At 35.5% G+C, this 13,500-nt stretch overlaps 1 protein-coding gene across 1 annotated transcript; it reads left to right on the forward strand.

Moving 5' to 3' along the window:
* Positions 1-283: 283 nt before the first annotated feature.
* LOC149163259 (uncharacterized) lies at positions 284-787 on the forward strand. The gene has a single exon (XM_089432681.1). It carries the CDS (start codon positions 284-286, stop codon positions 785-787), a length of 504 nt encoding a protein of 167 aa, XP_089288807.1.
* The last annotated feature ends 12,713 nt before the right edge of the window (positions 788-13,500 follow it).

Consider the following 13,500-nt stretch of genomic DNA (forward strand, 5'->3'; position numbering starts at 1 on the left):
GACCTGCAGGATTACTGTTCGCTTCTGGAATGACCTCATCTCACATTTCTCGCATCTGAAACATTGGCATGGAAGCAGCATCATGGAAGCATGGGAAAACTGGAATACCGAACATTCGGGGAAAGCTATTAATTTACCGCCTCTTGCTTGCTAGGCTATCTGGATTGCCCGAAACCAGGCCATATTCAACCTGAAGGTCCCTCACTGGCAAACTATCCTTCTTCATACCATTGCAGAGTATAACTTAATCCCAAATGAAGAACATACTGGTCCTATCCGCATAATGAGACAACTGGACATTGACAAATCAAAACCTTGGGGTTTTTTTGATGGTTCAGCTCAGGAGGTGGGGTGTGGGGGAGGAGCTATTCTTCACCTTGATGAATCACACAGCTATAAGATACAAATCAATCTTGGCAGAGGAACCAATAACTTCTCTGAACTATGCACTGCAAAACACCTCATTCATTTTGCCATTCTTAAAAACTGTAGACATCTCCAGTTATTTGGTGATTCCAAAATTGTATGCAATTGGCTGTCTGGTGCATCACATTGTCATGCATTTACATTAAGGCACATTCTTGATGAGGCAAAGAGGCTGATAACTTCTTTTGACTCATTTACTTGTCTTCATATCTACAGGGAACAAAACACTGATGCTGACCATCTTTCCAAAGAGGCAGCGCACAGGCAAGGAGACAATTGGCTGATTCAGGAGGTGAGAGAAGGGTCTTTCTACCAGTATTACCATAGGCCCTTTGATGACCAGATGGAAATCGGGCGCTAAGGCCCATTTACAGTTTCATAATTATGTAATTTTGCTGTAAATATATATAGATCTATATGGCTCTCTGCGAAGAGCATCAGACACAAATTTTGTTATACTTTACAGTATCTTTTTTGGACAGCTCCCTGCGTGGAGAATGATGTTTATTTTTGATTAAACAATTTACAGACAGAACTCGATAGGCACTGCTGCCTATTCTTGAATGCTTCGGCATGTGCAAAATGTAATTTCTCAACTTAATAGAAATTACGACTTTTTCCCAGGGGAAAAAAATAATGTAAAGGATCAACAATAAAAATAGTGGGATTCTATGGGGCACAAAAATAACAATTTGGGACTACATGGGGCACAACATTAAAATTATGGGAGCTACATTAGTATTATAGGTACCTAATGCCTATTCGGTGCGATTAATTGACTAAACATAACTCAACTAGTTCCCAAAGTCCAAACCTCAGGACTCCCTGACTTAACAATCACCAAGATGCAATAGGAACCATCCATCCATAACTCCATGCCTGAATGAATCACTAAATAACTAGATCCATCTTAACCCTAGATCTATCAAGCGTCGAGAGGGATAAAATCTTCCGAGGCGCAAACTTATTTTTTGATTGCATAAATTGAGGAAAAGCTTGCACCACGAGAGATTTGATACATCTCGGTGCTTGATAAATCTGAGGTTAAGATGGATCTAGGACGGTTATATAATAATATCATATATATATATATATATATATATATATATATATATATTTGCAGCTATGTGTCTCTTTATTATTTCCTCTCTCTATCTCACCCCCCAAACATACACATTCTCTCTCCGTATCTATCTATCTCTCTCTCTTTCCTTCTCTCTCTCTTCCCTCCCAATATCCTCTATCACTCACTCTCTCTCCATTTCTCCCTTTTCACTCCCTCTCTCTCTCTCTCCATCTCTTTCTTGATCCCTCTGTACCTTCCTTCCTCTCTTTCCTTTTCTCTCCCACCCCGCTCTGTCTCCCTCCACCCCCATCACTCCATCTCTATCTCTTCCCTCTAACTTTGTCACTATATCCCTCCTTATCTACTTCTCTCTCTCACCCCTCATCACCGTGTCTCCCTTTCACTCTCTTCCCCTTCCCTCCCTATCTCTCTCCTCTCCTCTCCCTTCCTTCGTCTCCTCTCTACTTGATTTTCTCTCTATCTCTCCCTTGTCACTCCCTCTCTCTATCTCTCCCTTGTCACTCCCTCTCTCTCTCTCTCCACCTCTATCTCTCTATATCTTTGTTCTTTCCTCACTCTTTCCCCCCCCTCCAACTCCATCTCTATCTCTCCTTCTCTCCTTCTCTCTCTCTTACTTCCTCTCTCTCCCACCTCTCTCCCCCCCTCTCTCCCTCTCTCTCCCCCCATTTCTTTGTCACTATCTCCTTCACTCTATCTTAAATTTGATCCCATTGTATTATGTTTAATAAAGTATCTAAATTACAAAAAGTCAATTGGTTGTAAGATACTAAACCTATATTTTTGAAGAATCATGTTAAAGAAAATACAATAATGAAAAATTAAAAAGAATCATGCCCTACCTTTCCTCTATTATTGTTAGTCACTTTGCTTGCCCTCATCGGTTGGATCCTTAGTTAAGATGGATCTATGTTGGTTCTTAATAATATTATTTATATTATATAAATTTCACATCTTTATATATAAAAGTATTCTCATTTTTAATTTTATTTAACTTCTACAAGAATATTTTTAGTAGTCATGAGGATAGAGGTTTAGATATGTCTCGAAAAGTAATTATAACATTTTACCTCTTAGATTTAACTAAAAAATGTTATAAAATTCAATTAAATTAAAATATGCATAAATTATTTTGATTAGGAATAAGTTATGGATTTTGGGCAAGTGGTATTGATAAGCCATGGTATTAGCCCATGGTATTGTAACAAAGCATATTTACAAGTTAATAATATCAATGGTAAAGTGGGTGTGAATATCTATGGTTAAGAATATTGTCATATTATTATAAAATATTTTGATTGTGAAATAAGTAACAATTTTTAGCATTATGAAATAAGTTACGATTTTTGGCTATGTGATGTTGATAAGCCATGGTATTGGCACATGGTATTGTAACAAAGTCTATTTACAAGTTAATAATATCTACGTTAAAGTGGGGTGAATATCCATGGTTAAGAATCTTGTCATATTATTATAAAATATTTTAATAAGTTATGGATTTTGGGCATGTGGTATTGATAGTCCATGGTATTGGCCCATGGTATTGTAACAAAGTCTATTCAGAAGTTAATAATTGAATCAAAATATAATAAATTGAATTTTATTATTTTTATTAGTTTAACTTTTTATTATTACTTAAATCAACATTTAAAGTTTACACTCATATTGAGTTTATATTACTTTTAACTTTTATTTATTACTTTTAACTTTTTGTTTATCACTTTTAATTTTTTATCAATTTTTAATGAAGACAAAATTTAAAATTGTTTACATACTTAGATTACACCTACACATATATTGGGATGTAGAGCCCCTCAACGCAATAATCCTCCCCACAATATCAACTATATTTCTTTATATGCATGTCTTAACTTCACCATGTGGCAACCCCCTCGGCCATATAGGTCCAAGGTGCCCTTTTCATAAAAAATCTAGTTGTTGCCTTTTTGTATATGGAGTTGCACCCCCAATACTCTTTCTGTGGAGTTAACTATGTAGCCAACCTTCATTTCTTAATAATAATTTTTAATTACATCATAATTACAAATTCAGACTCTTCGGCTCCATAGCCTATAAAGGAATATAAATATGGTCACACTGACCCCAAAGTATGTTTAACATCTTTATATGGAACATTGGCCCCATAATATTGATGTAATTAAACATTCAAACTCTTCGGCTCCATATCCTATAAAGGAATATAAATATGGTCACACTGACCCCAAAGTATGTTTAACATCTTTATATGGCACATTGGCCCCGTAATATAACTCTAACTCACCGGCCTTCATTAGAGGAATTTTGAGATCTAAAATGGGCCTCCTAAGGAAATTATAAAATAATAGTGGAAATAATAAAATAAGATTAGATTACATCATCAATTTTTAGAGGAAAAAAGGAAAAACTACTTTTTCAACTCATATTTTCAACTTATCTCCCTATGGGTTTACTCAAATTTTGGGTGGGTACGCTAGTTGGAGGTAGAATTGATTCCTCATCCAAGGAGTACCCATGTTGCATACTTTTGATGAACATTGCTACATGAAAAATGAGAAATACATGAAAAATGTGATTGCAATCACGTTTTTTCATGTATTTCTCATTTTTCGTGTAGCGGGGTCCATCGAAAGTATGCAACATGGGTACTCCTGGGATACAAAATTAAATTTTGCATCCAACAAGTATTCCCACTTGAAATTTGAGTAAATCCTTAGGGAGATAAGTTGAAAATAAGAGTTGAAAGATTAGTTTAATTATTTTTATTATTTTTTAATCCTTTCACTTTTTTACTCCGAAAATGGTGAATCGTCCCCATGGTTGAAATCATCATCTTAAATCCTTTTGGTTGTTATAAATTTTATTTTTGTTGTACATTTTTCTGAGGAGGCTCATTTTAGATCTCAAAATTTCTCTAATGAATATATCATAACTCGGTCCACTAGCCTAATCACATGGTTACTTCCAAAAACACTTTAACCTCAAAAACCACATGATTTGTGTATAATGCAGAAGTCAGGAAGGGATAATAACCCCCTCCACCCCCGCAAAACCTTATTTTATGCATTGTCCTCAATGCATGATGTGATCACAATCTAAATCTACTAGCGCAAAATCTTGCAATCCATTTCGTCTTCTTTGGCTTCCCCATAGGTCATCCCCACGCTTTTGGTGATGTCTACACGTCAACAAGATCTAGAAGTTCTTTCCCTCACTAAAAACCATGCACTTATATCACCATCATCATCATACCTAGATGACATTAATCAGATAACATTAATATCTGCAACAATTATTTTTACATATATACACATTTTCTTTCTCTCAAAAAGAGAAATAATAATAAAATGGATATAAATGGTTGAGTATGACATGGTACGTAGTGTTGAGTATTTCATGCTTATGTCTTTCGATAGGCAACATTGGTGTGTTTGAATGGCTTTGATTGTGAGCATGGTTATTGCAAATTATACCAAGGTTTTTGAAGCTTCCACAAAATAATGATAATACTTGGGAGATGGGTTAGAGAAGTGTTGCCGGGATGGAGTCTGGGGACATTACAGATTGTTAGTAGTTTCTCTTTATCGTAAAATAATTTCTACTTTTTGTAGAGAGAAAAAAATGTTTTCTTAAAAATTGTTTGCAGTATTTATAAATTTTAATAAAATAATTATTTCTTTATTTTGTTAGTAGTTATATTACATAGTATTTAATTTTGTGAGGTCTCTTTTTTTTACATTTTTTCTTTTGTACAAGGATAATTATATTCAATTTAAAAATCTTTGTTGCATTGTTAAAATTATATATATATATATATATATATATATGATCTAATGATGTTAGATATGAACTTTATTGGAAAATGTCATCTTCATTCATAAATTTGATGATGAACTTTGATTCTTTGGTGAAAGGTTGTTGTTATGGGTTTCAAATCTTTGTCAATTTTGTCAAATATTTAGTCTTACATTTATCATTTTGTTGTGTTAGTCCAAACCATATACTTTGTATCTAGCTTATGCCCCAATTCATTTTTATGTTATACACATTTTCAATATCTATGCTTGATGTTATTCATTAATACCTGCAAAAAAATTATATTAGGTTCTTTGTTGATTTATGTCTTAGGATTTGCAAACTAGTCAAGAGTAAAGGGTTCACCTATTCGATCTAACATTACACATAAATTTATATGATGAGCCATGTTTCCACAAGCCTCGTAAATGAACAAACTTTAAACACATTATTAATTATTCACATATATTTAAAACACTTCGTTCATATCTATTGAATCAAAATGTTGTGATTGAATATTCTTTGTTTAGTGTAAAAATGGACTTTTTGGTAAAAATGTTATGTATTGCCCTCCTCTACCATGTATCATATTAAAGGAAAGATTACTAGAATTTTCTTTTCAAAATATAAAACAATTGGTGTCAAATTAGAAAATTTGTGTAACAAAAACGTTGTAGATATAGGCAATACCTTTCCAAAAGTATAATGCACACAAAATGAAGGTTGGGATCAAAAGTTTTTTTTTTTTCTTGGTAAAACTATACTAATATATTATATACAGAAGTCAAAAATTACATCAGATCAAAACAGAAAGAACCAGGCACTTGATGTGTCAACCTGGAACAGCTGAGACTGCAAGGTCCAAAGGACTAGACCATTCAAAAGAGCTAGCCCTCGTAGGGGCGCCAACCAAAAATCTAAATTATCCCGCATAGGGGAGACTGACATAACCCAGACCATCAACAAAGTTTCTTGAACACAAACAAAAATCACAGATGACGAAACAACATTAGAGACCAAAAGACCAGACAGAAGAGCCATGTAGACCTTGAGCTAGGGCGTCTCTATTCTTCCATTTGCACCTCCTCAACCCAGCACCATCCGTAAGCCTCCCTCTCCGCAGCAGTGGGGGCAGTGTCCATATGGATGTCTTCTGTTTTGCTGGTCCTCGCCTTCTAATCCAGCATGCTTTTCGAGACATTATCCAGGTCTATGGCAGGATCCTTTATTTCTTTCTCCGGGCCTGCAGCAGGATCCTTTGTTTCTTTCACCGTGCTGTCAGCATTCTCCTGCCCACGATCGTCCAGAGAGTCATTGTCTTCCTGGGAAGTTTCAATGAACAGAACCGAAACGTGCGCACTGATCTGGGGGCTGTTCATAGAACTGCTGAAGTTAAAAATAGCAGAGCCAAAGGCAGGCAAGGAAGCCGAGCTCGAAGCACCAGCGTCCATGAACTGACTAGATTGAAGGGGATTAGCTCCAGTAGAGCGAATGCCATGGCAATGACAACAGTGGGAGGAAGTATCAGCAACGGGAGTGTGAGAAGTTCCTCCCCTAGAGGTGCCTCGATGGCTAAGCATGCGTTGTCGAGGCCTCACCATCCTCGCAGGGACTGAAGGGATGAGACCCAGCTCCCGAGCGTGATACAACTCCTTTCTATGAGGAGAGCGAACAGACTGCGGAATAACCCAGATAGACAGCGTGAGGACCCCGACGGAGACGGAGAGGCAGGGCATCTGAGGTTGCAGAGACCTGCCTGAAGGAAAAACCAGAAACATTCCCTGACCCGACGCAGTGACATGGTTTATAACCTCAGCGACCTCACCTTGGAACGCGCCCGCCATAACTGCAACCTCCAAGCGAGCCGAATAGTCGTGCAGGGCATTAACTCTGCTCTGCTGAATGGCCTTATACCAGCTTCCACTTACGCCTGTACAAGCTTGAGCCCCAACGTCTGCCACGTGATGGCACATGGCCGGCATGTGGGCAGCGGCATACTCCCGTCCCATCCTAACTATCACCCGCATCCGGGGGGTTGGGACCAAAAGTTGTTATGAATACCAAAATATTTTTCCCCTTAACACTTGATTGGATTTCACCATCTACTTTCAATTAGATATTGGAGTTTACTTTCCATTTTTATCAAAGATCAAAGTTCACTTTCCATTTTTGAGCAATTCAGATTGTTTGCTTTGATCAAAGATCAAAGTTCACTTTTGACCAGAGTAAGTTTTTCCATTTCCATTAGAGTACATTTTGCACTTTTAACTTTGACTAAATAGGATTGGATCATTATATTATCTTCCATCTATTTCAATCCTTTAAGAATGGAAAATTTTGGAGGAATCAACTTGTAGGGTCATTTTAATGAAAAGTAATAGTTTGTAAAATTGGGGTTTGGATACTTATGGAGTCATTTTTAAGCATTGAATGACATTTTTTATAGACCAAGACTTTCCTCGATTTAGTTTAGTCCCCTTGAAAATGAGTTGCATATAGGAAATTTTTCCAACAATACAAGTTCATGTCAATTGGAGCTCACATGAAAACTATATGCCTCTTGAAGGTTGATATAACATGTCGACCACCATCATATAATATGATTTATTGTCATTCCCCCCAATACTCACACATATGGGGCCAGCCATGTGTGGACTTTCAAGAAGGCTCTTGAAGATGGTCTAAAACAATAACTCTAATTAAGGATTTAGGAAATAAAAAATACACCCCTAGATGGATTCTAGGCAATGTTAAATACCAAGTTGCCAGTAGGAGAAAAGGTGCCAATTGATATCATTGTATTTGTTCCATGGTTGAGTAAATCAACTTAAAGTGAAAAGTTACAAAGCTGAAAAAAAGGGGGATAATACTATGTAGAAGACTTTCAAGCCATAGGTCTACTCCACAAACAGTACCACTTTCTTGTATTTTCATACTTCAATACTAGCGAAAATAGAGTAGAGTGACCCCAACTTCTAACTAGGTTTTCTCCTATACAAGTTTCCTAACGTAAATATTATGTTTATTTTGGATGGTGTGCGAGTTTTTTTCTTTTGTTCTCTATTGTTTGCATTTCAAAAATTTCATACTTTTAAGAATAAAAATAATAATTAAAGAATCTAATATCTAAAGGAAATTAACATTCACAATAAATATTTTAGTATCTTATCATATGTGTTGTGATGAAGTGTTCCAATGAAATACCCACAACAATTTACATATCATTGACCAAAGTGAAACTCACCTCCACCATGCAAGTTTTTGAGAGAATTTATAAAGTTTTAGATTTATAAAATTAGAGAGAGAGAGAGAGTTATCAAAATAAAAACTCACATGTTTAATTTAACTCAAGAAAGTGGTCTACTAAAATTTAAATTCATTTTCTTAAGGCAAACCAAAATATTATTTTTTTATAGATAAAATAAGGGAAATGGCATGAATTCCTCTATATTTTTAAAGTGTGGGCTTCTAAAATAGATAAAGTCATAAAAATATAACCAAGACAAGTTGTTCTAACTTGCAACAAGGTAAGAAAACCAAAACATATTAAATAACTTAATGTAAAGTAGTAGCATACAAATATCAATTAAAGTTTAATAATGGAATCTAAATAACCAATAAACCAAATTAAGGCTTAATTGAAATTTTTTAATATAGTCACTAAGTTTGTTGACTAGAAGCATGTTGATGCATTGACAAATGGTGAAACATTGATGGAATCCATGGATCTTGGGAGTGCGCTTTCAATTTTCTTATACGAGTAAGAAAAATAATTCATGTTATCCATATAAACACCTTACTCCTTATTAGTGGGTCCCATGGAAACTCTATTTGATAATGAAATCCTAGATTAATTGGATCCTCAAATTATAGAAAGTTTCCATCTAAATTAAAGGGAACAACATAAATGGAGTTTATTCTTTAAAGCACGATTCAAAGCTTTAGGTTAAAACCATGATCATCAATTTTATTTAGATAAAGGGCTTCAAGTTTTCCTAAGACAAACTTCTCTAATTCTCATGGTGTTGCTCTGCTTCTATTGAGGGTCATGTTGATATCACTGGATACTACAAACATATAGGGGTTGCCCCTGATGTTAAGTCCCAATCAGGATTCACAACATTTGGTGTAGGAGCCCCATCCAAATACAAGGTCCGACTGCCATTGCAAGTGATTTTAAAGGAACACATTGGCTGCAAAACACACACAAGAGATCATACACATAACGTTTGGGTAACAAGTGTGTAAGTTTTGTAATACACCAAGTGTAAATTGTAAAGGGAGCTTCCACAAGAGAGAGATAAGAGACAAGCCTCTAACAAAAAAGTGTTAGTTCTATCATAAGAGAGAGACACAAGAGAAAATGGGAGGATTCGTTGATTAACCAGCAAATTAGTTCACAAGATAACAATGATCATATAAACACATAAAAACACCCATCCAACAAGATTCATAGATAAAGCAACAAAATATTTCATTCTCTTTAGTATGCATAACATAAACATATACCACAAACATCTAAAGAATAGTCTTACAACATTTATGATACATGCATGAAAGCATGTTGGATCCAAGAGCTTTTGATAATTAATGAAAGATCCAAGTACATTTTTACATTGATGAAACACTAGCTCCAATAGTGTAACATGAAGCTACCAATTGGCTCTCCAAAATAATAATCATCTCCCTTATCTAGAACTAGAGAATCCAAGGAAAAATATCTAAAATTCCAAGTCCTTTGCTTTAGTTATGAGGGCTTGTTTATAACAAATACTAATGACCCTTCAGCTTCCTCACCGCTCTTTGGCTTCTACAACCTATGGACTTCTATGTGACTTTTCATATTCCACATGTGTCTCTTAGACTTATTTCACATTGAAATTCTTATTCATAAAATATAAATTACGTTAAAATGGTGGCTACATAAGACAAATCTATAATAAGACAAAATTTCCTCATGTAGGAGGAAAATACAAATCAATTGCTTGAGAATGGAACTCATTGGTGAAGTAGGAGTGTCATTCTCTGAACTCTACTCTAATAACTTTAACTCTATTTGGCAGATTTGCAATGTATCGCATCTTCACCTCCAATGAATTTGATAATATGGATTTGAAGTTTGACTGTATACTACTCCACAACATGGATAACTTCATATGAATTTTTGTTGGCCCAATTGAGCACTATAGAATAACATTCTTGGTCACCTCCAAGCCTTCTTGATCTATCGCTTGCTTGATTTTTTCAATGAACTCTTTTAACTCTTGCATGAAAACATATTTACTCCTTATTTCTCCAAGAGAACCCATAGAAGGTATTTAATGCTACCATGCCAGGGACTATAAACTACTATGTAGTCGAAGATAAGAAATGATGGCGTCGGTCACCTATTCACCAAGGTGATTATAGTTCTGAGTATGAAACCTTAGTTGTGCACTATCCACCTCAAATGCCAATATGTCTTTCTTGACAAACCACTCAGAAATGTTAAGATACTTAATGCCCCAATCCTGCATCAGATCTACAGTTGTTCCTGTAACCTTAAATTTTTTTAGGATTTCTTGATATCTTTTATGAATTTTGACAAGGGACACCATTAATTCATGCAAGAGAATCATCTCACTATAGAGTTGCTTCATAATGTCTTCCATCGGCTGCAATTCTTCAAATATGGCTAATTGTAACTCTGTCGTGCTGATAATAGTAGAAGAAAACCATTGATTCTTTATAGCAAGATGATAAACCTTTTGTTTTGTGGAAGCTAGCTCTTTTTGTAGCCATGCATTTTCACTCATAAGATACTTTGTATTATCTTATGTTGCTTTCACAAAATCCACATTTGATGCAATGACTGCTTGGGGATTCCTCCTATTATTGGATGCTATCACCTTTTCTGTGGCTGTGGAGACTGGATGAACAAGATCGTTGGAGTACCTTCGCCTTTCTTGTAAAATCCTCTTATTCATTTATTCTAAGGTAAATATGGATACATCCATAACCCTATCATTAGGTGGAGGAACAATTCCTATTTCACTGAATGGGATATGGACACTAGTGAGAGGAGTTTCTAGCTAAGTGTTGGGTTCATTTGAAATTGGTTAAATGCAATCATCCTCCTCTAGCTCTGCTTCCATATCATGGGTCATTTGTTCCTCCTCATTATCTTTGCGACTTCTTCCTCTTGTTTATTCTTCATTTCTTCTTCTTGTGACCTCTTTTATTTCTCCTCTTCCTCTACTATTCTCCTTTCCTCCTCTACTTTCTATTGTTGTAAAAGTTCTTCTTGTTGTTTTCTTTGTAGCTCCTATGCTTTCCTCTTCTTTAGTAAGTCATATTTCTTGTTCTTTTCTTCTTCTTCTTTCTTTAAGTGCTCCTCATACCTTTTGTGTTCTTCTTCTAACCTTGTCTTATCTTCCTCCCTTTGTTTCCTTTACTGCTCTGCCTCAATTGCACCTTTTCACATTGGATCAACCTTGAACTTTCTACTAATTTCTGCCACTAGATCATGCTTTGGCCTCTTTCTAGGTGATACAATATCAACTTAGGTAGTTACTTCTTGTTGAATCTCCTCCATATGTACATATGGTACCTAAGTAACATGGGAGGTTCTTGCCTCATCTCCTGGTCGATTCTTTCTCAGTGCATTGTATTAATTCTTGATCTTTTTATCCTCTAGAAAGGTCATAGATACATGCGATCGGGTATATCATATCTTAGTACAATGTTGCATGCAAACATTCTTGGATTCATATCTATGAAATCCCACTACTCCAAAATGAATACGCCCGAGTTCTTCAATTTCATCCTCAGATGCCTTAAGGCTCTTAACCTCATAGAGTCCAATCTGTAAAAGAAAAAGTTGGTCAAGGAGACTTCTTATTCCTTTAGAGTTATGTAGAAAAACCATTGTTAAATTTATAGGAAACCTCCTACAAGACCACCTTAGTGATCACATACCTCGATAGAAGATGAGGGGTGGTCTGATACCCAAAAACTCTGATGTATGTACCTTGTGGTGAATCAAACCAATATACAATCTCATCTAGTTCCTCCTTCACTCGATCTATCATATAGGGAAGTTCTATCTTAAATATCATCTTATACAACACTACAAGAATTTCATGGCCAATTTCATATATACTCCTAGAAAATTGACTTCTGATAACAGTCTACAATGGAACTATACAGAAAAATTCCCCTAAAGGGTCTAATTCTATTTAATTCCCGTCAATTCATAATGGACACAAATTCCATCCAGTAGATAAACAGATATATAGAACTTTGGTGCTTGTTTGGCATGTAAATCTATTTTGGCCTATCGTATATGAAGTTGCAATTCATGAAAAAAAATATCAGCCCAATTTAAGAATCTGCCTCTATAAACAATTAGGTTGAGTAGATAACCCAACACTCAAAGTATTTTGCATTCTTCTTCCCATATAATCTGCAACACATTGCCATGAGATACTAGTAAAAGTTTCTCAAAGATTTGGTTATGTAAACTGCATTTGGTTTCTATCAGAATTTCATAAGCTCTTGCCACCATGACTTAAGGAATTCCTTGGTATTCAAGTTTTCCCAATTCACATAGAATTGGGTATTCAAATATTCCTTGGAAGTTATCATCTTGTAATAGCAATGTATGTCATGCAGATGGTAGGTAGCGATATCACTCCTGATTTCACTGTTGAGAACCAAATTCTTGTTATCCATATGTAACAAGATCCATTCGATAGCTTCTGCATAGGGTTACACTGGGAATATGCATGTCACTCTATGAATTCCAGACCTCTTATATGTATGTACACTTCCTTGTCCTCTAGGCTTTCTAGGAATTCCTTCTACATGAAAGCATCTTTGATATCCTTCCATGAGACTTTCAGAGATTTATCAATGAAACACTATGTCTCTGATAAGATAGGAACAATTGGCTTAGCAATTTCCACTACCTCCTCAATACTATTCTTTGAATTTTCTTTTGAGGTAGCTTGTAGAGTGGTAGGAGGCATTGTCTTGACAGATGATGAGAGGTTGATGTATCATGTATCTATAGCATCTGCAAGTGGAAATTCACTCATGGAAAACAACAATTAGTTTAAATAAATCCCCTAGCTATCACATGAAAACTATTCAAAATACATTAGTTAAGGAATGATCTTGGCAATCTAGGAGCACAAGTATATCAAAAGTGAGACAGG

This window comes from Pinus tabuliformis, chromosome 5_1 (assembly GCF_031772625.1).
Source record: "Pinus tabuliformis cultivar Carrire ecotype Pingquan chromosome 5_1, CPIR1, whole genome shotgun sequence".
NCBI classification, from domain to species: domain Eukaryota; kingdom Viridiplantae; phylum Streptophyta; class Pinopsida; order Pinales; family Pinaceae; genus Pinus; species Pinus tabuliformis.